General features: G+C 37.2%; 1 protein-coding gene across 1 annotated transcript; it reads left to right on the top strand.

The window, feature by feature from the left end:
* Positions 1-2,435: 2,435 nt before the first annotated feature.
* LOC139140544 (serine/threonine-protein kinase OSR1-like) lies at positions 2,436-18,781 on the top strand. The gene is made up of 13 exons (XM_070709880.1): positions 2,436-2,583; positions 3,523-3,635; positions 6,470-6,578; positions 7,586-7,727; positions 9,196-9,361; positions 10,022-10,123; positions 10,967-11,100; positions 13,376-13,490; positions 13,718-13,906; positions 14,623-14,768; positions 14,937-15,058; positions 15,718-15,782; positions 17,059-18,781. The coding sequence occupies exons 1-13, from the start codon at positions 2,511-2,513 to the stop codon at positions 17,131-17,133; spliced, it is 1,551 nt and encodes a 516-aa protein (XP_070565981.1). The 5' UTR covers positions 2,436-2,510; the 3' UTR covers positions 17,134-18,781.
* The last annotated feature ends 6,960 nt before the right edge of the window (positions 18,782-25,741 follow it).

The raw sequence follows: 25,741 nt of genomic DNA, 5'->3' as shown, positions 1-25,741 counted from the left end.
CTTGATCACAAAACTGCCCCCTCCTTCCACGATGAGAGTGAATTATTCCTTCAATGACAATGCTTTGAAATTTATTGAAAGTGAAATATTACAAGCCCTTGTCTCATTTACATCGTCAAGTATTGCCGGTACATAATATTCAGCCATGGTCCCTCCATAAATGGAATGTCCGTGATTCGCCTCATTTTAACGATGGATGATCCTATAGCTTGATTTAACCTCTTAGGAGAAATCAAGCACAGCCTCCTGTAACTTGCTCCAACTGCACTGGAATCCTAAATGATATTCAGACTTTATGCCAAATTCGCACCAGGTTGCAACCAAGACCTATTATGCCAAATGATCTCGGAGAAGAGGGTAGGCCCTCCAAGATCACTTGGCACAATTTTGAACATCCTACAGGATTCCACTGCAGTTGCGTACTTTATATTAGTATATACAATCAAATGACAGGAACATCATATTTAGCGACGATGTTTACAACTTTGAATCCATTAATAAAAATTATTTACTTTAGATTTCCTTGACACTTTAATACCCCAACTATTTGATCTTCTGAATTAAACTTTCACTTTCAATTTCACTTTATGGCATAACGACACACTTCGGAAAGTACAGTATCAGCAAGAACAACACTAAAGAGTGCATAATACATTGTCGCCAATGTCTTGACCTGCAGCTAGCTTGGGGGAAACAGTTTTTGCAATGTGAGAGACAGCTTGTCATCTGATCTTTAAAATGTACGAAAAATTCTCTCTTTCACTTAAACCATCAAATCTAGGATAATAAAACTTCATTGATGCGAAAAAGAAACTTTTCTATCATGACTGTATTTTAATAGGACAGTTCATTATTTCTTTCTTAAATTCTCTCTCTCTCTCTCTCTCTCTCTCTCTCTCTCTCTCTCTCTCTCTCTCTCTCTCTCTCTCTCTCTCTCGTAAGAGTGGTAAAGGTAAAGAATTGTGCAAAATTCAACTTCGTTAAAGATACTTGTTATACTTTAATAACGTAATTATATTACTCATACCATGGAATACCTCCATGCTCGTTTCATTTGCTACAGAAGCATTGCAGTTGCTATTACAACTTCAACTGCAACTCAATAGATCGGGGTTTTTTTCATCAACAGCATATCTTGTCATTAGAAGTATTAACTATGAAATCAGAAAGGTTCAAATTATCATTGTTATTCGAGGTGAAATGTTACCCGGTCTATGCAACATGCCCTCCACTTATATTCAAGTTTGAAGTCGCTTACTTTAGAGTCATAGAAAGTAGAGAAACTGTCTGTCTTGTGCTTTACTTTACTTTAGGCTATTGCTCAACAAAACACTCAGGAAATGGGGCCGACTCGCAGCGATTTCGAAGCTGTTATCCAATTGGGTGGCTGAATCTTACCAATATAATGAAAACAATACAAATAGACTCCCTAAGTGGCTGTGAATAGTGACAATCGACCAATCAGATATAACCTTGCAAACACGCTGCGAGTCAGCCGAAGAAATGCGGTAAGGGAGCCGTCATTATTTACGGCCTGGGGGTCGGAGGAATGTTAGGGGGTCACTCAAAAAATTGACTCAATTTTTTGTGTGAAATAAATTGGAACACCTCTTAGATTGCACATTCCACACATCGATTTCTCAAAATTTTCGATACGAGAGGGGGCCCCCTCTCGTGCTCTTCCCCGAGGGTGTTCTAACAGTTTTACTTAATAAAAAAAAGAAATTAAAAACACTTCTCAGATTGCACCAGACTGCACCATTGCACACATCAATTTCTCAAAATTTTCCATGCAAGATAGGGGACAGCCCCCTCTGACACTTTCCCCAGCCTCTCGCGTGTTCTCCTCCCTGTACTTTCAAATTCTGTCCAGTCAGATATCCTAGTGAAACCCTGTCATGATACCCATCCAAGTTAAACAGTACTATATGGTTGGATATTGGTTTTAGCGTGAGCTTTTATATCTGTATTTTGTTGTCACTTTGAATTTCACTTTTTGGTCTCACCTTTTTCAACCGTCATGAGCTAACCAATGACAATGTAGCACGGTAAGCTTACATCAGGATTTGAAAGGCCTTTACTGCTGTATTTTTGTAAATGTTACATATACATGTATCGGTTTTACCTTTTCTAAGTGGGGGGGGGGGGGGGGTCAGTCAAAATTCCTCAAATTAATCATGGTTGGCAAGGGGGGTTTAGGGCCTACTCGAAATATCTGAGTTTCCGATGAAATTCCTCCGACCCCCTGACCGTAAATAATGACTGCTCCATAAGGCAAAAATTACAGCACTCAAAGATGTAAACTTCAACAAAAACTGCATGACGCTGCTGCTGGGGGAGGTACTAAAGTCCAAGAAATAAATTTCACAAGAGGTAGTTAAGTTTATCTACCTTATGTGTTGACGCGGTTGGTGGTGGAAATCCCCAGACGACCTTTCAACCCTTTGCCAGGTCACCGAGGTCAGCCGTCAGCCGCAGCGGAGCCTCGTTGCTGAACAGATATCTCCAACATGGCTGACGGCGGTCACGGAAATGTTCCCTGGCCGATAAATAGGGACGATTACGAACTGAAGGAAGTCTTAGGTACGTATTTTTGTTACACCGAGTACAGACACCCTGTCAGAAATTCAATCGGCAAAACTTCGACGGTGTCTTTTTGATTAAAGAACGGCTGCAGTTCGTTGAACCTAGGGCCCATGCAGCGATATGATTGAAATGCACGCGCCGTATACATCAAACAATACATGTGTCATTATAATGTAAATTGTACTATTATGTGAAAACGTGAAACCTATAGATTGTGGTTTGCACGAAGTTCCATGGTCAGGACATCGAACAAAACTGAACCGGCTTTGAACAATTTTACATGTAATTCCTTGTGAATGTTTATATACTGTCAACATGTATAACATACATATTAATGTGACAATGCAATCGTTAATGAATGGTGATCAAGGATGAATAGCGAATGGTTAATGGTGCTAAAACCATGGAGGTAGGAAGACGTCGTCGATAAAACTATGAAATCAAATAAGAATCGTCTTGTGGTTATGATATTTCTTTGAGAGAGAGACAGAGAGAGACAGAGAGGGAGAGAATGGGGGGATGGGGGGGGGAGAGAAAAACCAACTACTGTCAGGGAATACCTCAATCAAGCTGTACTTGAGAGGTTTATATATTAATTCAATAATAAAGAGATGCATCAGGTGATCTGTGTAAAAAATTAGCCAAAAGACGATCGTTATCCACAGGAGTGTCAAATGCTATTACCAATTTTTCAACATTCAACATATTTGCTCTTTATGCCCCATGTTTGTTTAACCCTTTCACCACCATGGTTTGGCCCAGATCCACTGTTGTGAACAGTGATTGTGGACCTGTTCACAGTGAATTGGGGGTGAACAGATTAGATAAATCCAGCTGAGATTGACTCTCAGCTGAGGCTCCCTCGGAAAACAGATTGCTTGATGGACAATTTCAACTTTGCCACAGTAACCACCTGGAGTCATTTTATCCCTCCAGGCTATGGTGCTACAGCCATCGTTCAAGAGGCACATTGCAAACCGAGAAATGAAAACGTTGCCATCAAGAGGATTAACCTAGAAAAATGTAACACCACCATGGAAGAACTAACAGTAAGTGAATTTTGAGTGTTTTTATTCCAGGAAGCACAATCTCTCCATCACAAGGTCACAGACTTTGCGGGTGAAGTTCTAGACATCCAACGTTCTTGGTACTACAGCCGTCCGCTTAGATGCCTGCAACACTTGCTGTTATCATAATTAGGTTACTACGTAGCATTGGTGACACTCGCATATCAGTAGAAAAATACTGAATCTGATAACATGACATTAGTCAGCAAACAACTGCATAAAGATACAAGTGACATCATGTCACTGGCTTGTGACAAAATACTTGGTATTTGTCGACTGAATTCAAAAGCCTCAGTGTCATTCATTCTAATCTACCTTACATCCAATTAAAGATATGCACCATACTAATCAATGAGTGCCCTTAGGGCAGGGACAAGACACCTGCGTTCACCTCTTGGCTTAGTTCCACAAATGGTTCTCTCATACACTAGACTCTCACAAGTATATGCCACGTAAGCTACATTGATGTACCACGGACTCAAGACAGCTCTTTTCAATACTAGAAAATTTTACGCATGACATGTTCTTGTACCGAGACAATACAGAGACATTTTCAGAATTTCCTTAAAATTGACTCACAGAAGTCAGAACTGTCAGTTAGAAGCCGCACTGTCTCTCAGCTCACAGCCCCTTGTTTGACCATGGAAATTTTTTACATCCATGGTTTGACACACAGCTTCTGTTGTCTGCACTACGTTGATATACCCTCAACTGATAAGCAGACAGAGGCCCACAGGATTCATGTAGGTAGCAAAACCGGGCCTTGCTACATGTATGCGAGCGCACAGAAATTGTTCGGGGACTAAGGCATAGTCCCATTGCATAGCCAAAGAGGGGTTGTGAGTATCGTCTACATTCTAAATTGCCCCAAATTGTGAGTGTCATCTGCAATCCTCATGATAATGCAATATTTGTGTGGCTTCGACCATACACAGACAACTGGTGTACCACATTGTATCCATAACATATTCAATCCATCAAGTCATCTGTCTTTTCCTAGAGAAAATTACAGTTCAACGGTTTGAAATGTTGATACAGTACATGTACACATACATCAGTTACTCAGTATAAGTACTACAACCGCTCGAAGCACACTTCATGAGATAACCGATTACTTCGTTCATAGTTATGAACCACTAAATTTCAGTAGCTACATAAAATATGTACACATTTTTTTCAGTTTTCATGGATGATTTTTCTGGTGGTGTCAAGTTCAATGAAAGCAAAGAAGAATTACTGTCTTTGTCCTAGAAATCTATTTCTGTTTTCCAGCATTTGTGTCCCTTATACGCCTACTTGTATTTCATGTTGAAAATTGCATAGAGCAAAACATTCACCAACCTTGAAAATTTTATAACACTCACCAACCACTGATGGCAACGCTAATCATACTTGCACTCCTCCGCAAAAATAAAATTCATACTTACAACTCTACCTCATCTAGGCAGCAATCAAAATATTACAAATTTTTAATTGAAAGAGGTTCACTAACAACACAGTCACACTCTGTCAGAGTTCAAGGTTGTATGGATTTTTTTATCCTTCAGACCATAATTATCATACTATACCGTAGAAATATGCACGTGACAAGTGTTTTGTCAAAGGTTTGGTGGCCTCATAATTGTTTTCTCCTACTTATCTCCTGCTTTTCTCCTACTTATCTCCCACTTATCTTTCGCAGATGAAATAAACCAATGTCAAGTATTTAAAAAAATCCACCACCCTTATAAAGGATAACATCATTCAGACATATTTTATCAGGGTATATTTTGTTTGGTAATTGACCACTATTTATTAATAATTTAGTGTATTATCAAATAATTTCAAGGATGGCAGCCATTACCGTTTCTTTTAAAATTTTCTTCAACATAAATTTTGGAGTCTGTCAGTCAACCATGGCTTCGAGTCTTTTATTCAACCATGGTTTCCTGTTTCACTCTTGTGATGAAATGTGCAGAATGCAAAAATGATCAGCTCTGAAATTATTGCAGTCTTAAAGGTTTGATCATGAAGACTGCGTTCACTGCTTCATTTCATGATCCATGCTCTGAAACTTACAAAATATCTCTGTGTAAAAGCTGGATTGGGTTTGATTGAGGAAAAAGCCTATGGTTGGCCTCCTTTTACCCTGTGAACCATATTTAGAATTAACTTGTGACAGTAGGACAGTATTTCCTATTTTTGATTGCTAATACAGGGTTCTTCACAAGGGGATATTTTTGGTTGGCCACCACTCTGTTATGCAAGCATTCTATTCATATGTCGATAACCATAAAAAATGGAGTAAAATTTCACAACAAACGCATATGCAAATCATATATTGTTATGTAAATTGGCCATCTCTCTTTTTTTCCCAACTGTGGAGAATAGGGCAATGATATACCTCTTTATTATGCATCTTGATTCAAATGTCAACAAAAAAGTTCATCCCAGAGACTTGGCAGTGTTATTGAGTACATGTTTTCTTATATACTGTACTGGCTCAAATACCATGGATGTGTTCATCATGGAAGGATGGTATCATGTCTTTGCACTTCAAAGTTACTGAAGTGACATCATAATATAATATTCTTTTCCGTTCAATGGACTCGTCACTGTTGGTGCATTTTCTGTGTGGCTTTGTTTGACAAATGAATCATGCAGTTTTCAGGAAAATGTATGAAAAAAAGTAATAAGTGTCTGTAGTTATCTTTTATTTCTGGGTTAAAAAAATAGAACATGCATCAACAAAACTGAAAACAAAACTGAAAACAAAAGCCATTCCACAATTCTGTACTCATCTTTACTCCTTTCTTTTGTTGCTTTGAAATTTTCAGAAAGAGATTCAAGCCATGAGTCAATGCCAACATGAATCTATTGTGAATTATCACACATCCTTTGTTGTGCGGGATGAATTATGGCTGGTGATGAAACTACTTAGCATAGGTAAGCGTTACATCCTTATCTGACAATTTGCGAATAGTCGGAAAATGATTTCCAAAGGTATTAGATTTCCATGAATTTTGATTTCAGAGATTGATACATTTAAACACCACACCTTGTTGTCTGAATTTGCAAAGTACACACTGACTGATGATGTAACCTTTTCCAAATTTACAGACTACACATTGATTGATGACACGACATTTTGTGAATTTACATAGTACACAATAAGTGATGACATAAATGTTTTCTGAATGTACATAGTATGCACTGACTTGATGAAATCACGTTTTCTGAATTTACCAACTACACACTGATGACATAATATGAAGTCAGTCTGTTATGTAAAATATTAATTTTTGTATTTCTGTGTATAAATGATTAATTATTTGCATTCAACCAATATCTCTCAAGCCTCAGTCACACCTCAGCTGTGATGTTGAACACAATAGTCGCAGTGACAATTCAATGCAACAGCTTGTAGAGAATTCAAAAACATATGAACACATTTATTCTGCCTAGTTCTCCGTAGTGGAACTGATTTATGATTTCGCTAATCAAGGTGCTACTGTGAAAATCAAAAATAGCATACATAAAAGAATTTTAAAAAATCAATCCCATTTATAACACTTTTAAACCGACAGGTTGGCATATAACAATCTATTTTTATACAGTATTAACTGTTCTTTCAGGTGATAAGAATGTTTACAAGTGCCATAGTGCAAAATAAAGCCGCTTCTAAAAATAACCTTTTTTCCTTTAATAGTGGCACTGTCCTATAATAGATTATTATTCTATCATCATTTCCAAACAGGCAGTACCAGCAAAAGTAAACAGTCTCACTGTGGCATATTATTCCCAAAATAAACATTTAACATTGCAACTTCTATGAATGATGCTGGAAAATTGAAGTAAATGGGAAACAACAGTATGAGATTTTTCCACGGAGACCATTAAATATCAATCATCTTGAATAATTTATTACAATGCATAAATATCTTTGCACACAGGTTCAGTTCTAGATATTATTAAGTATCTGATCAAGCAAGGGAAAAATAAAGGCGGGGTTTTGGATGAGGTTACCATAGCAACAATTCTAAAAGAAGTCCTGAGTGGTTTGGAATATCTCCATGATAATGGTCAAATTCATAGGTGAGTAGTGTATAGTTTCCTTGGCAACAACATGTGAGCCTAGCGCAAAAATATTATAAAAGTTTACAAATGTTGTTTACTGCTTATACTTATCCTTTTCATTGTTTTATTAAATCTTCATTTTTTGCCGAGGTGAATATTTTAAATTGATTTGTATTTGGCCTTTAAAGGGACAAAGTCGGCCCATGAATTTTGTTTGATATGAGATACTACTTATATTGTTTGAAAAGTTGAAAGATACTGAATGAATGGGTGACCATGCATATATTTGACTGCAGTTTTAGACACGATAAACGAAACCATCGCAAAATGAATTAATGGTCATGACCATTAATTCATGTTTGCGATGGTTTCATTTGTCAAAACCCGGGGTCGAATATATGCATGGTCACCCATTCATTCAGTATCTTTCAACTTTTCAAACAATACAATAACAATAGTATCTCACATCAAACAAAATTCATGAAAAATGGCCCACTTTGTCCCTTTAAGATCACCGAAAATACTCCAAATTTAAAGCAAAGTCAGCTAAGTGTAGTAGTTGTAGTCATATTTCAAAAAAGAACTTTCTTTATCCAAACTGTTGATGGGCGTTGGAGACATGTCACATTAAATTAAACAGAACCTGTTGTTGGAAAGACTGCATCAAGGCTTCACTCAAAACAAGGCGTCCTTTTAACAAAATTCAACCTGGCAATTCTGAGGTATACTGCCTTGACAGAGAGGGAGGAATAATGTATGTAGACTAAATTTGGATGTTAGAAGCAACAATTCACACAGGTTCATGTCAACAGTCACTATACAATACCCCTATATTTACCAATAGCTTCAACCATCAAAGAGCTCATTGATAGCCTGTCCTTCAACCCAAATTTCCTCTTTTATTGTTTTGGCAAAAGTCAAACCATTATCCATTGTATTCCACTACTCTATTGTTGAGAAGGTCATATCATCGTAACCAGATCTACCCCCGGACATCACAATACCCGTATTCACTTTTTTCTGTGTCAAGCACTGCGGCCACAAGACAAGGAATACATTGGTCCCTAGCTTCTCTGTGTGCATTGTATTGCAGTATTTGCATGGCTTCAAAGGGTCAAACGTACTTTAGCCTTGACAACCCACCTTATTTGAAGTTCTTGCCATCAGTGCATATGATATGGGCAACTTAGTGTCATGTTGCTCCCTGGTACAGTTTAAACATTTGCCTAATTCAAAAAATACTCACATACTACTAGTATGTAGAAATTCTAAAGGAATTTTATGTGTAAATGTCAGCACATTCTTAAAGAAAAGACTGTATTGAATTTGAATTTTTTTTATTTTAGATATTGGGACATATCAACTTTGTCGTGACAGAAGATCATATGTCAAAAAAAGATATTGTAAAAATTTCATGCAACCATTGTTTCGTTGTTCGTTTTTCCTAATAAAGTAAAGTGACGCTTTTTGCTCTCACAAATTCCAGGGACGTGAAAGCCGGCAACATTTTGGTTGGTGAAGATGGCAAAATTCAACTGGCTGACTTTGGCGTGGCCTCTTGGATTGCAACAGGGGGCGACCTCTCTAGGGATAAAGTGAGAAGGACCTTTGTAGGGACTCCATGCTGGATGGCTCCTGAAGTCATGGAACAAGTAAGTGAGAGACACCCCTTTGTCTTGTGGAAGTTTCATTGCAAAGCAACATTTACGAGCGACTTTCAATTTGTATCGTGGAATTTAATATTGAATATGATTACTATTACCAATAGTGTATGAACCAAAAGCCATGAGTAACCACTTCTCTCCCTAATTATTCTTACCCAATCTCCCCAAAACTAAAAAAACAAAAAAATGTCTTCACCACAGTGTTTGTGTAGTTTTGACAGATTCAATGAAATGGGTATTCTGTACACGGAAAGGTACAGTAAATATGTATTACAGTTTACTGAAACTCTACTTGTGTAAGTGTTCCACACAATTTTGTTGTTTCAGAGTCGTTGCTTTGGCCTCTGAATATCTCAGTAATTAAGTGTTTGTGGAACAAATAATTATAAATAAAGTAACTTATTAAGACTAATTAATTTTGATCTTTGAAAAAAATTCCACCATTTTGAATCTGTTCAGCATCATTATCTTCAAGAGGTCCAACTTTATCATGGGGAAAAAAAATAAGGTTGTACCATTATATGGTTGTGAAAGACTTACAATGCAGCCCCCCCCTACGAAACGGCTATCCAGTAACATTACAACTATGGTATTTCAAGTGAGGATTTGCCAGCTGTGACATTTTATTTCACCCTCCTTGTTCTCCAGGTGAAAGGTTATGACACTAAAGCAGATATCTGGAGTTTTGGTATCACTGGCATAGAGTTAGCAACTGGGACAGCACCGTATGCTAAGTATCCACCCATGAAGGTAAGCCAGTATGGCACAGTTACCCTGACAACTCATTCATTCAATGGCATTTCTATGAATGGAACAGGGCAGCTGTTTTGGGGGGGGGCGTGACAGCGGAGTATTTTTGTTCATTTATTGGACGATCTTATCATTCAAAAAAAGTAATCAGTAAAATTTTATTTCCTACCATCCAGTTATACTAATTTTGCAAGCTTATTTTATAATAAAGGACTATGTCAGGCGTCATATTGACTGGCCAGGAAATTGACTTACTACATTACAATTTCGATGGAAAACAAAAAGCTATGACACTTCCATAATCCTCTTGCTGACTAGAACAAACTTGATCCCAGGGATCAAGTCCCCGGCCTTTAGGAGACCACAGAAAAATAATTGCTTACCCATGGAGAGAACAAGCATTCTCCCAACCCTTAAGTGTATCTAAGTCAATTCACAGGACAGGAGCAATTGAAAGATTTAAAACATTTCCATGACAGGCAAAAAGGGGTTAATACTCTCTTGAAAAATCTTTGAATTTCAAACCATTCCTGGAATTATACTGGAAAGCCCTAAAAAAAAATAAAATTTCCAGATTGAGAGTTGTGGAAAATTTATGCTCCTGCCAATGTTGATGTAAAATGTTGATTAATATAAAAAAAATTGGACAATACTACTCTGTGATATCCCCCTGAAAAATGGAATTTTGACCTCAAATACTCCAGGTAAAACTGCAACAAAACTTATGGAATGTTCCAGAAATTTGAATGACTTGGAGAATAGGAAGCATAATTATTGCATATGTTCTCTATGAATTTGTAATGTTATTTAATTTTACAATATTTTGATATTTATCATCTACAGGTTTTGATGCTGACTCTCCAGAATGATCCGCCAACCTTAGAAACAGGCATTGATAACAAGGATGAATACAAGAAATACAGTAAAGATTTCAAGAAAATGATTTACAAATGTTTGCAGAAAGACCCGGATAAACGGTAAGGACACAGAGATGAAATACTCCTCAGTGTAACATATGTTTAGCATTACATTGTGTGGGCCATACCCGGTGTGTTCACCTGTACCTCACTACAGTTAACGGATCATACTACTTCAGTGCAGGGGTGTTCAGAGTCAAATCATGAGATGTAGCATCGGTGTGCCATAGTTGAACAACATTTTTCTTCCTCAAAGTTGTTAAAAATTGCTCGATACAACCGTTTTATTCAGTCGCAGTGTGTCCTGAAAAAACGTAACTTTCTCCAATTTGTAGTTCCAAACCTCCCTAGGTTAAATGTATATTTTTGCTGAAGAAAATTTCACCCTTTTACAAAATTTAGGGTGACCAAGTTTACTAATACTAAGTTGCCCTCGAAAATTAGATTTAATACAGAAGCGTAAACTCTCATTGAAGGTTGTTTGGGCAAACTGTTGGAAATACAAATTAATATTGCCCCTGTATTTGCTAAGGCTAATTTAATCTTAGGAAAACACCTGATGTTTTTTTATTATAGGAAATTGATTTTCCAGTTCGTTAATTCCTTTGAGACACTTCAGTTTTTCAAGGTTGTTTGTTTTATATTTACCAGTGACCAGTGCGTTGACAGGGTTGGTTGCACAAGTGATCACATATTGTACAAAACATCACATTAACCAAGATGATAAAACAGTTGACAAGCCATTGTAGGCATTGTATTCAAAGCTATACCATTGATAATGCCAAAAGACTTTATATTAACCATTAAGCTGTCTTTGCTCCATTAGAGGGACAATAACATAAAACTTTTAATGATATTTTCATTATTTTTCTTCTGTTAAACCATTACATTTTCATATTTTCTCCCCTAAAGTATGTTGAAATACTAAGCACTGATCTTGCCATCAAAACGCTTCGTCCTTAATATCCAATCAGTGCTCTCTAAAATTTGGAAAAAACAGAGGGACAACCAATTTGCATGACAGTTTAATTTCCATATCTTTTGTTATGAAAATTGATTCTTTTGTATTGTTATTAACATATGAATAGAATGCTTAAAAGAAACAGAGGGGTGGCCACCACTCAAAATCCCCTCGTTGAGAACCCTGGCAATGTTATTATTGGCAAAAGAATTCTAGTCTGGACTAAAATGCAGGTGTCAGCAGTAACATTAGATGTTACACACATAGATGTTGTATTGACAAGTTGAAGTAAATGTATTTTAAAAAACCCAACAAAACTGACAAAAAACTACATCAAAAATTGCAGCAATGGGAGCTTGAAATGGTATTGCATGGAAAATAGTCAAGAGTCAAAGTGCTGAATAGCAAACAGTTACAGCATTAATGATAACGGAATATCACTTTGTTGCTTGATGCATTTCTGATGCCAGAAAGCCATCGGGGATACAGTGGAGGGCTTGGCAGTCATGTCAGTACACACGAATCTATTATGCAGTGACTTTTCACCTGAAACGTGACCTGGCATTTCAGTCGATATTCAATGTCTCACTTGTGGATATAAATGACAAGTTCCAAATTTAGTCTGCAGTCCTTTGGTCCATATTCATGTCAGCTTGAGCAACTGCATGTTAAAAATTGCTTTTGCAAGCATCAAATACAATAATTTTTACAGGAATGCATTTTGTGCTCTCATCTATCCAGCCAGTGCCCCTGAACAACCCGACATGTTCCTCATCTATCTATCTACATTCATCCTAGAATAAAGGAGTTTATGTTTGCAGAAATGTATGAGCGTATTGTGTGTTTAACCAGGAGACAAGTGTATCCTGTATGCGTGGTATTTTTCCGGCTGTCTTTTGCACAATGAAATGTAACGACACATTGCTTATGCCAATACAGATAAAGCACCACTCATTAAAATACACTGAGTCTGAGAATGATGTCACTGATCTTTGAAGTCAGAATTGCCGCCATTTTACCGATATACTAGCTTTGACAGGTGGCTACAGCCATAAAGGATACACATCGTTAGGCAGTCAAAGCGGGGATGTATAAATGAGTATTTCTGTGATTTTTTAGAGAAGGCAAAGCATGCATACTTTTCCTAGAATTCTTTACACTTGTAACTTTCTACCCATGGGGAGATTTTCATGCAAGAAGAGTAGAGTTGACAAGATAATCTTTTTAAGCATTTACTAAAATTCTCTTCCCAGGATCTAATGGCAAACAAAAGAAACCTCCAAAGTCTGTGAAGTAAAACCAAGATATACATTGAGTCTTTTTTCACATGACCATGTGTCGTGTTTTCATATGTTTGTTTTTTTCTTTGTACAGGCCATCTGCTTCAGAGTTGCTGAAGAGCCAGTTCTTCAAGAAAGCCAAGGGTAAAGATCATATACAACAGACCCTGATACCACTAGCACCAACACTGCCACAAAGGTCACAGAAGGTAAGTCAGCTGCTTCTCTCAGGTCAAAGCGTGTCAATGCTTACAAATATAGTATGCCTGCAGTGCAAAATCAGAAAAAATAATTTGTTAAATTTTCAAACATCAGGAAAACTGTGTGTCCAAACTCTGACTGTCTCCTTCTCACAAAATCTAGTAGTACATCCCTAACTCATGATAAATTGGTATTGGTAAATTGACCCCTGACCTTTTACTGTCTGTCTCTTAAGGTGAAACGAGTTCCTGGATCAAGTGGCAGATTACACAGGACAGAAGATGGTGGTTGGGAATGGTCGGATGAAGAGTTAGACGCAAACAGTGAAGAAGGGAAATCAGCAAGTCTTGGCCGATCTCCCAGGGTCAAAGGTGATGTATTTGGTCCTCATCTGACCGCTGAAGATGCTCAGAAGGCAGCAGCTGTGAGTAGAGGTTAATTTATCATTGTAGATCAATCGTATCTCAATACTTTGAGCCAGCCCGTATGTGTGGCTTATGGGGAATATTAAGCCAGCGTTTACAGCATACTTTGAGACAGCCCATATGTGTGGCTTATGGGGACCATTAAGCCAGGTTTACAGCATACATTTCATGATAGTCTGATGTATCATAAATAATGATCTCTGAATATTTGTTTCAAACCAGTTGTGCAGAAACTTTTCATAATTCGTTTTTCTAGCCTTGATTTTCCCTCCATTTTAAGTCATTTGATCCTAGGTCATTTTAAGTCATTTGATCGTGAATATTGTCCATGAGAATGAGTCGTGATCTCTGAATTTGCATACTGGAACAGTGCTCTTTGCTAATATAGTACTAATTAGTCGCGATCCAAACATTAGAGTTTCATTTTAGTTGCCTCAAAAAAACAATGCACCAAAAGCAACTTTGTCCTGGTGCTGATGTACCCTGGGTAAATGTGTGTAGCACATCCCTTTTACCTTATATGGAAATACGCAAGTCTGAGAGGAAGTAGCTTTAATGGTACTTATTTAATTAATTATCTATAATTAATAGCTTAGTCTGTAATATCAAAAAGAAATGATATGAATTTTCTGCATTTTTGAAATAATTTATGATTATTTCTTTGCCAAGAGGTCAAATCTAATCGGTTTATTTGTGAAAAATGTTTGTTTCGCAGGAATTCAAGAGGAAACAATCAGAAGAATCATCAAGTGATGATGCCCATGCAAGTCCACCACCAGTGCAACCGGCTGCTGCTCCATCTGCAACAGCGCCCTCTACCAATACAACTGGAAGTTCTATTCACTTGGTTTTGAGGCTCAGGCAAGTCATTGTAATTTAATCCACATCCTGTCACACAGCAATCACTAGCGCTTAAACTGTTTACTTGTCACAAATGATGATTTCAAAAAGTAATTTTTGGTTTGTAGGGCTAAATCTACATGACAGGTCGGGAAGACATCATGACTTCCATGTTTGTGTTCATTGCAGGAATGTCAGGAAAGAACTGAACGACATCCGTTTTGATTTTACGCCTGGTAAAGATACAGCTGATGGTATTTCACAAGAACTTGTTGCTGCCGGACTGGTTGATGGCAAAGATGTCATAGTAGGTGAGTATATCACTGCCTGAACGCCACTCCCAGTGCCTGCATGTCAGGATACTCTGATCAACATTATGATTCTACAGCAGAGTGATTTACGCTACGTTGCAACAAAATACAGTAGCTGATTGTTGACCAGTGTTTTTGACTGTATGGAACACTGAAAATCCTCTCCCTCTTGATTGTTTGCAATTTACAATTACCTTATTGAATTTAATGGAAGAGCAAACCAATCGTTCAGTGAGCTTGGCCTTCAAAGTATTGCCCACAAGTTCCATTTTATTCGATGTCTCGTTTGTTCAATGCTAATAGTAAGTCTAAGTGTTTATGTTTTACTGTTGAACCATAAAAATTTCGCTTAAGGCAAATTAGTTTTGAACTTGACTTTGGTAATTTTTGTGGAGACACAAAGAAATAAAACATTCTGGTAACAAAATTGAGCACGGTGCAAAACATATAATATTATGTCATGTCAGAACAAATAGACTTCTCCTCTGTGTGCATGAGATATGTTTTTCTTACTCTGTCACATCCCCACACAATCCCTCCCATGCGCACATACACACACTCCCATCCAGGACTGCCATACCAAACAATGCTCACTTTATTAACAGTCTTTCTAGATCAGGAGAATTTCAGATCTTTCCTTCTCTTTTCTGATAAATTAGTTGCTGCAAATCTTCAGAAGATTTTAGTCTCTCCACCCAAGACAAAGTCTATTACATTCGCATTGGTAAGTGTTCTCTCTAATACCTCTAAGGTAACATGTCGCTACGGTTACATAAGAGCTGAGACTGGTCCATAATATTTCCAATTTGCTCTCTCTCCAAATTATTCTTCTCAGGTCCACTGTTGTTGTCAGCTTTTAACCCTTTGCACCCTGACCCCCCGGTGACCTATGACATCATACTGACATTTTTTTCCGAGCAGGGTTCAAAGGGTTAAAAAATGAAGATTTCTTTGACAAATGGGGTATATAGTTCAGTTCGTTCATGATCAGCTCAAATTCCTACACAGGAAGAATTACTTAGAAATTCATATTTACCGGTGACCACTCTGGCTCCGCTCACATAGACCTGTGTCGTGGTCTTTCAGGCGATGGTATCAGTATGTACAGAGCTACAAGTCTCAGCGTGTTTGTACAAAACTTATACAAAAAAATCGAGCAAAAGTGAAATAGTTGATTTGTCAATGATAGAGTCATTGTTGTGCTGTGGCCTATGCTCCAAACTTGCTATCAGAGTATAATCTCTTTTAGATTCAATCATGATTCATGCTGTGGCGTTTCACCCTCAAGCAAGGCCCCTCACTCCTTTTTTTTAAAATATATATATATTTATTTCTATCATAAAAATTGTACATTGCTTGTTAAATATATTATTAATTGTTCAAGAAGAAAAATAGATTCTTATATTTACAGTCATTGGTATTGTTCTATCTCTTGTCCTCTACAATTTTATCAAAAATTACACAAGTATTCTTTTCCAAAAGACAATGAACTTTCGATAGTTAGTAAATTTCTGAATCACATAACTAAAATGCAGGTAGTTACGAAACACATCGTACAATAGTACCGATCTTTGGCAGTCCTTGTCTTTTCTAAAATTGACCCACGAAGAAAAGATACAATACTTTGCAAGCGTGATGATCAAATTGACAAATCTAATCAACAAAGATTCATGAAGTGGTTTATAACCTACCGGTAATACAATAATATGGAAATCTACAGAAATTTGAATATCAAGTTTTGACAGCAAAGAATCGACATGCTGCCAGAATAGGCCAAGCCTTTTGCAATTCAGAAACATGTGTGATTATGAATCAGTCATATGGCAAATTTTACATTTTTCGCTGGTTTCAATTTTCCAAGACCCCTCACTCCTCACAACCTGTACCATACCAAGGAGTGACAGGGATATACCTCATCCTGCAATTTGCCTTCTGCATATCAGACGATGGTTTAAACAAATGAATCTGGATATTATTATTATTATTATTTTTTTTTTCAGAGATCAGGATGTGAAGCCAACGAAGTTCCTGATGACAAGGCACTCATAGGATTTGCACAGCTAACTATCAGCTAACCAATGAAGAGCATGGCAGCAAGTGTAAATATTGAAAGAGGACATTACTGTACAGTGTAAAGTGGAAAAGAAACGTGTGACCCGGTAGAGGTTGATGTCATGTCCTGCAAAGTGTGGAGACTTGTCAGTGCAGAATTGTGTTGATCATTCGGCATTATCGAGAACTTCATCTTAATTTTGCCGCAGGCTTCATTCCATGATTATCATGTATACACAGAATGCACCAAGTAAACCTTGCAGTTGGGCGGTAGACTTGACAACATCAAAACAATAAACTGAGAGACAAGAATTCAGTAGTGTTTTATATATCGAACTGTACTCATTAATCTCTCCGCATGCTAACTCTTTGTGGGAATTTTTCAGTGAGTTTTTAATCAAACGTGTATCTTGGCCGTATACCTCAGCATGGCTTCCTTGAGGGAGATTTCATTTTCTTCACTTGCTGATGAAGTCTTAAATTTCACAAAACTCCTCGTCTAATATCAGCACAATTAAGCACAATCACCTTCTGTACACAGCTAACCATACCACTGCAAGACATTCAGAGTGACACAGTTATCACAAGAGTTAAGGTAGTATGCACCTCGAAAGTGGAAGACTTATTTTTGCTCAAACTTTCCTCAAGGAATCTTTCAACCATTCTCTTTCAAAACCAAGCGTAAATATCAGGGCTCACTGTGCAAATTTTAGTATTGAGAAACAAATTTCCAAAGATCTACCAACATTTGAAATTCAAAATGGCCGACATCCCTGTGTTAACTCTATGGAGAAAAACAGAATTTGAAATTTTCACGAAATTAAGACGGTGAAAATTTCTCCATTTGCTTCAAAATGAGCCCCAACAAGTGGTAGACTTGAAAAGAATTGGAAAAGTCTGAAAGTTCAAATACCTGTCCTCGAGGTGCATTTTTACCTTAAGATCAGGAAAACACAGACAGCACTTCGCATAGATCAATGGTAAACCCAAGAGGCGTTAGGTTTAGGGTCAGGCTTTGGGACCGTGGCTCAGTAAAAACATTATAGTTCAAAAAAAATGGCTTGTTTTCACTGGCACTGTACTTCATCTGTGTCACAGGTACTCATTCATTCGCTTTGGAATAAAGTTTGCAAGCGTGGTCTTGTTCTGCCAGTATAATGTCAGTGTGAATCAGATTTCACACAGCAGATCTTCCTTTGAGGATAATTTATGAAATTACACAATTTATGCATATCAGATCTTTAAATTTATAAGTGATTAATGTTAGGGTCTCTTTTTTTTTCACTTTTTTTATCGCAGTGTATATTTTTTATCTCGCCAACCCTGCCACCTGTAATAAGATCACAGATTTGTCACCTGGAGGGAGTTTTGAATCTTTGTACCCATGGAAAGTGATACAGTCACAATATTTTATCTTATATTCATTTGCAGTTATGTAATCTCTTTTGTCTTTCTTCTGACGTCAATGTCAAGAGGCGTTGTCTTGTAGGGGCATCATGCCCTGCTTGTAGAATGAATGTAGATTTCAACACTCCCATTGCATTATGGACTTTTCAAGTCATATCCCTTCCTGGAATTGCAAGAATAGATAATTGTTACGCTGAGAGGGAACATGCTACTGTCAGCAGAATGACATAGATAACTTATTAAATGATGCAAAAATAAATCAAAGCCAAGGACTAGCGTCTGTTTGTATCGAATGTGATTTGGGTTTTGTGATAGATATCAGATAAAGGTAGCAGACACCCTGTAATAGAAAGACTTGAATACTTTTTGAAACTTTCAGCCAGGAAACTTTAAACCATTCTCTTTCAAAATTAAGAATAAATTTGGGGCCACTGTTTGGATTTGCAAAGCAAGAAGGTGAAAAATCTATTTACTCCATAAGCTTCAAAATAAGTAAATACAAGCAAAATATTGTAAAGATATGAGATTACGAATATCTGTACACAGGGGTGTTCTACCTTAAACTTTCATCTATTCCATGTTTATGTGTCCTAACTGATTCTCAAAAACTGTACCAATGTTCCTTCATTGATTGAGGTACTGAGTACTATATAAAGTGTGTAGAATCACAGGGAAGCCAGGATGAACAAACAAACAAATTAAATAAACAAATAAATATAAGAGAAAGCAATAAATTGAATAAGAATTGAAATAACTGACTGAACAAGACATGCAACGTATTCAAGACGTCAGTATCACTACCAATTATACTCCCACAAGGAATGTGACTTAATGACTGCCTATGCCATGCCATAGTCAATAATGACAAATAAAATGACCGTCTCACCGCTGATGAGTTAATTTCCGGCAATTTCTAAAGTCATGTCAATACCATTTTTTTCCCACTTCGTTTTTTAAGACCCTAAGTGTGTCCCTGACCTCAAAGGTATCCCTTTATTTTCGGTTGAACTGGGTTTCCTTGCAGTCGAATGAAATTTTTATTCATATCTGTAGAACTTTATGTCCTCAGTACTGATCTGTTGTTTGAGACATTTAGCCCCCCCCCCTTTGTTAATTTTGTTCTCAGCCCTAATTTTTGTATATTTTTATCTAACTTGAAGTATTATATAGCAGCTAATATTACTTCAAAAATGTCCATGTGACCACAAAAGCGTCCCATTATGCGTTGGGTATTGTCAGACTTGGGTTTAACCCCTATCATACTGCACATTCCGCATGGGGACACGTTTGAGGTCACGGACACCTTTGAGGTCTTAACAAAGGTTTAAAATGCCCGGGTTATTTTTTGCCGTTGTACGATGTCAGTCCTTTGAAATCGTAAATGAGCCAATTGCAAAACCCATTACACCATCTAAGGTGGTGGTGAGACGATCATTTTATTTGCGGCAGGGAAAAAATGTATCATCTACCATGGTATAGCATGGGCAGTTATTAAGTCACATCCCTTTGGAAAGGTTAGTATGGAAGACCGGTCACGACATGCGACATAACCGCAGATCGCAGTTTTAAAAACTCGCATGTCGCATGTGGCGACCGGTCTTCCATAGATTAGTGAATAGTGATACTGATGTCCCATTGAAGATGTTGCATGCATTTTTCAGTTAATTATTTCAATTCTTATTCATTCCCTTGCAGACATGAGAAGTTATAAGTACTTGCCCTGTGTCCCAATCCCCGGAAACACCATGGCTCAACTTCCCCTGTCCCCATTTTAAAAGTAGCTTTCCCTCTCCTCGTTTTCGCCAAGCCCTGTTCCCAGGACAATTAACGATATCTTCCCTGCCCTACAAAAACATAGGGCCAATGTCCCTGAAGCTACTATAGACATGGATACTAAATTAAGTATTTCCTGACTGTATGAAATTATCTCACTTAGGTCATCCTAGGGACTTGTAAACCAATGTCTGACCAGCAGTTTTGAAAGAACAAGCAACTCAACAGTTGACAGAGCTCTGCTGTGTTATGTAGAGAATAACCTTTTGTGACTCATGTATTGATGAAGAAGGTAGATATCTTTGATTAACATTGTGAGTTCTGTTGAATAAGTTGAGACTGTACATACTCAGAGAAAGCACACTGAAGATACAAATGTTTGAAACTTAAGAAGTTCAAGGTCATCAAAAGCATTATAAGGACTCTGTAACTTTCATTGCACTGTTTACACAGATTGCATAATTGCTATAAATAGCACGAGGAATCTTACAGCCCAGCTTTACCATAAAAACCCTATCACTTTGACCACTCTTTTAATTGACCACTCTATTTTTTTCCTCAAAACGTAATTTTATTTTATCCTTACCAAGTCAACCATAAATGGAAATTAGAACTTTCTCTATCTCTATCTCTATTGACTATTTTGAGCAATTTCTTTTAGATAACATACAGGGCACAATAAATGACGGTTCAGAATATGTCAAAGTTGGGATTCAGGAAAGTTGCCTTTACATGTTTTAATCCTCCAAGATGGTAAGCATTTCACTATGAACTGTCAGAAAAAGTTGAACTTTCTGATAATTCTACAATAAAATTATTTTGGCTTTGATGATTTCCTAATTAATTCAATTATTTAAAATCATATTAATTATTTTTTCTGGGTGAATTGATAGGGTTTATACAGTACAAGAATTACATACAATGTAAGTCAAATTTTGACCAAAAATGACAAAAAAATTCCTTAAAAATACACATTTGCATATTTCATCACAATTTGAACAAATCTAAGTTGGGTTACCCCTAGGGACCTGTATACCAAATAACAAAGCTGTCTGACCAGCGGTTATGAAGAAGAAGATTTTTTACCAAAACACCTTTTTTGGCATTAATTTGCCTATTTTCAACAATATCAAAAAATTAAAAAAAATAGTTTCTCAAAATCATATTTTTAATCTACACAACAATATCAAATCAGTAACTACTGCGGTTCTCAAGATATTTGAGTGGACGGACGCCTCACAAACGGACATACATACATACATACATACAGACTGACGACGGACGCCGGACGGATACCCATCCCAATAGCTTCTATAGACTATAGTCTATAGTAGCTAAAAACTAAAATTTGCTCCCCTGCCACTTAAAAACATGTCCCCTGCCCTAGCAAAATTAAAATTTCCCCTGCCCTCAAAAATTGCTCCTGGAACAGCTTTTTCGATGAACAGCTCCGTTGGCTGCACCTGAAATAGCGAAACTGCAAAATGGCGAAATAGCGAAATGAAGAAATAAAGAAACTGAGTAGAAAATTCAAATATTTATAAAGAAAAAGTGAGAAACTGAAATACATAGAATGAACAAAGCCGGCAGCAAACAGAGGGTCGATTCGATGTAACACTTGCGCCATATTAGCTCTCCATTGTCTCATCATTACAGCGCCCTCATGTGAGTAAGGGAAGTGAGGGAAATTAAGGGGAGGGAGGGCCGGCATTTTTTCAAAATGACCCTATGCGTAAAATAGTGACCCTTCAAAAGTGTTGGTGACCTCCCCTATTTTCATGCACACCAACAGTGACCTTCCCCTACATGTCACAGTCCACATCAGTAATATTTAGACCCTTTTTTCTTGTGGCCATCTTGGATTTTAAAGTTAAAATTGACCTCATTTGTATAATACTTGATCAATCAAATTTCTGTACATTCACTTTGTAGACCATATGGCCAGGCTGCTACATCGCAAACATCAATGTCTCAAACCACGTCCACATTAATCTTGCGGTGAAGATTTTGAAAGTATTATTTTTTCTGAATTTTCTATGACCTTTGACCTGCCCTAGACCTTGCAGCAAAGCTATGACTATATCGTTTCCTACATACAGTCCGAGAGGGCTGGTGTATATTGAAAAATGACCGGTAAGGGATGAAACCATATAACTAAAATTTGGAGTTTCTGGTGACCTTTGACTCTCATCATCCTGTACCTCATTTATTATACAATTATGAAATTTAAGGCTAGCCAATAGAGCTAGAGATCTGATATTTGTGGACAGCGATGATTATGTAAGCAAAGTTTTCCGCCAAAATTTAACGTTACCAGGATGACCTTTGACCTTGATTTCATCAATATGCCTAGAAATCAGTAACTTCAAGAGCTACAACCTTCATATTTGGTGGGATGAGGCACCTAATGGCGTCACATCCTGAACCTCATTAATTCGTGACAACACCAGCCCTCCCTCCTGGTAATTTCTGTCCAGTCCCTCATTTCGCTATTTCGCCATTTCGCAGTTTCGCTATTTCGTCGATTATAATTAGCCCTGTCACACCTATTGCAATATTAAATATGGTACAATAGTTCATCCTTTTGTCCTGAAGGAGAAGACACTATCAAGAACCAGAATACCTTGCCCAGATGTGACATTCAAATTGTACGTACTGTAACCCCTTTTCCCTCCAGACTTAGATTTAACCCTAATGTTTCCTGTGCTATGGTTGGATCTATACATAGCGAAAATGGAGTGGAAGGGTAAGGAACCACTTCTCATGTCACCTCCTTTTTATTGAAAACGAATATAAGCTTACATCTGTGGTTAACCATTTCACACAATTAAATTGTTTATTTATTAGCCGGATACAAATACAACAGAAAGTGAAAAGGGGAGTATTACGGTGAAAATGAAACTTCATCTGCTTTGGACCGTAGAAATAGTCCATTAGGACAGGGAGCTAAAAAACGTTTTACCCAACGATCAGGACTAGTCGAGTCCATGGCCCACGATCAACTAATAACAATAAACTATGAGGCTATTAAAGGTATACTGTAACCTGTTCCATTTTGCCACAGTTACCATGAAAAGAGAAAATCTAACCAATCACAGATTTTAAGCGGGTGGCCGCTTTTTAAAAACAGCGCCCTCACATGGGCATTTTGAACACCTAGGAACGCCCCTATGACCATGTATGGGCATATTTAGATTACAGATGACTGTATACCTTTAAGGAAAATAGATGTCAGAGATGAAGAAATAATGAAAAATACAATCGTTGTAATAAACATAAATTAGGGTTTTTCTGTGTTAACACTTCGTTTGTTCATCATGCATCTATTGTTGGTTTTATGATATCCATGAATGTGATTGAGATGTAGTGTTTGAGAGTTTAAAGATTTAAAAATATTTGTATCATCAGCAAAAAGTCTGAAATTAAAATATCCAGTAGATCTATTCATATCGTTAACATATGATAAAATAAGTGGGCCCTAGAATTGAGCCCTGTTTGAACTTCACACTCGATTGACATGGTTCCGACACTTTTCCATCTACCGGTATTACAAATGAATGCTTGCAGTTTTCAAAATAATTTCGATTTCAAAGTAATGGATATCCTCTTATCCCATAAAATTTGAGCTTTTTGAAGTACATCATGGTTGATAGTATCACATGCCTTTTTTAAGCCGGTAGATAAATACAGCATCTCTCTTCGACAAATGATCGCCGATGGCATCAGTGACATTGGACCTTAGTTGGTGATCACTTCCTATTTGACTTACAGAATGATAAATGGCGGGTGCCACATGTGGGGCAGGATGCGCTTACTATTTTCGAAACACCTGACATCACTTCTTTGGGAGGTCCATATATCTTCTTTCTTGAATTTGACTTTGTTGTGTGTACCGGTGCTGTACTGTCTGTTCTGTGCTGTTTTTGTGTCTATGTTTATAACTAGTGTATTACGAATTTTGACCTAGTGTTATGGATTACGGATGGGTATGATTGCGATTATTATACCAACAGTGGTGCAACCATTATCCATTTGATCTGTTAATTCTGCAGTAATATCTTCCAGGGCAAGTTTTCTGTGCTATATGTCTTTCTGAAGCCATATTCAGTAAGACAACCGTGAAATCTCCTCAGCAACATCACTTTTTTCACCAGACCACCTTCTGATTAAATAGCTAATCTGTCCTTCCAACAGACACACAGTCCTGTCATCACGCGCACCATGAGCATCTGTACTCGTTTCTCGTGTCTAAGCCAACTCTATATCAGTCGAACTCTGAAATTCAGTTCTTTAGCTTGATGATCGCAAGAATCACAAAGTAAAAGTATGTACAGTTGGTAATTTACGTGTAAATCTTTCTGCGACGGGTAAATCATGTCCCACATTTCAGAAAAAACACGATTGGAACTAATTTGGGATATTTTTCATATTTTTCAAATTTCTCAAAAGTGTTATGTGCCCTATAGCTAAATGTTACAACATTACAAATTACTCATAAAACAAGTGTGTAACTTAAAAAGAAAAGGAGCAGATGTGTAATGAGATAACATTGGCATATTAAATCGACATTACTTCACCATCCAATTATCCCAAATTAGTTCCAATCGTGTTAAAAAAACAAACTGATACGTTTCACTGCAACCATGGAGGCATAGCAATTATACAACTTTAACTACGTTATCGGTTTTATCCAGTAGTGTGTGCGAAAAGCATGTATAATCCCAAATACTAGCTCAAATGTCTTCAGTGAGCAATGTATGTACAGTCTTGACATATGACTTTGACATAATTTTGAGCTCACTACCAGTCTTATTCAGTGTAGCCTTATTTCAAGAGCGACCTGGGCAAGGTACACATGTTTGTACAGTTTTTGAGCAGCTGTCTTTAGACATGTTTTCATTTTCATTAAAAAAATATGACTTCCCTTCTGTATTAACCATTTTATACTGTGATGTTTATCGTTATTCAGTAAACTACGACTTGCAAAGTCAATACCGGCTCATTTAGACTCTCCATTGCCATTGGTCAGTAAATCATGATATGCTGCTATAGTGTTCGATAATATTTGCATCATTTTTGTTTTGTAAAACAATACATTTTCTTCTTCTTCTTTTACAGTGAAAGCCGGCTGAAAATGAACGATGAAATTAATCGAAAATATCTCACTCAGAGTTTAATTGGTTGTAATTTTACTTCACGATAAGTACTTGCGTACAGCATAGAGGTACTTAGGGATCGTATGACTTTAAAAAGTCGAACACCCCCCCCTTTTTTGGGGGGGCCTTTTTTGGTCGTTGGAACTAATTTGGGATAATGGGATTTTCATATTTTGTAAATTTCTCAACAGTCACTGTGTTAGGTACCGTATAGTCGATTGTTACAATATTACAAATTACTCATAAAAACAAGTGTATAATGTAAAAGAAAAAAGCAGATGAGCTTACATTTGCA

The sequence above is a fragment of the Ptychodera flava genome, chromosome 9 (genome assembly GCF_041260155.1).
Source record: "Ptychodera flava strain L36383 chromosome 9, AS_Pfla_20210202, whole genome shotgun sequence".
In the NCBI taxonomy this organism is placed as follows: Eukaryota; Metazoa; Hemichordata; class Enteropneusta; family Ptychoderidae; genus Ptychodera; species Ptychodera flava.
This window is presented reverse-complemented; position numbering and strand designations above follow the sequence as displayed.

Excerpts from the sequence above, each read along its gene's own strand:
- LOC139140544 (XM_070709880.1), top strand. The coding sequence starts at position 2,511 with ATGGCTGACGGCGGTCACGGAAATGTTCCCTGGCCGATAAATAGGGAC. Across the intron at positions 3,636-6,469 it reads CCACCATGGAAGAACTAACA|AAAGAGATTCAAGCCATGAG; the intron begins GTAAGTGAATTT and ends TGAAATTTTCAG. Across the intron at positions 11,101-13,375 it reads CAGAAAGACCCGGATAAACG|GCCATCTGCTTCAGAGTTGC; the intron begins GTAAGGACACAG and ends TTCTTTGTACAG.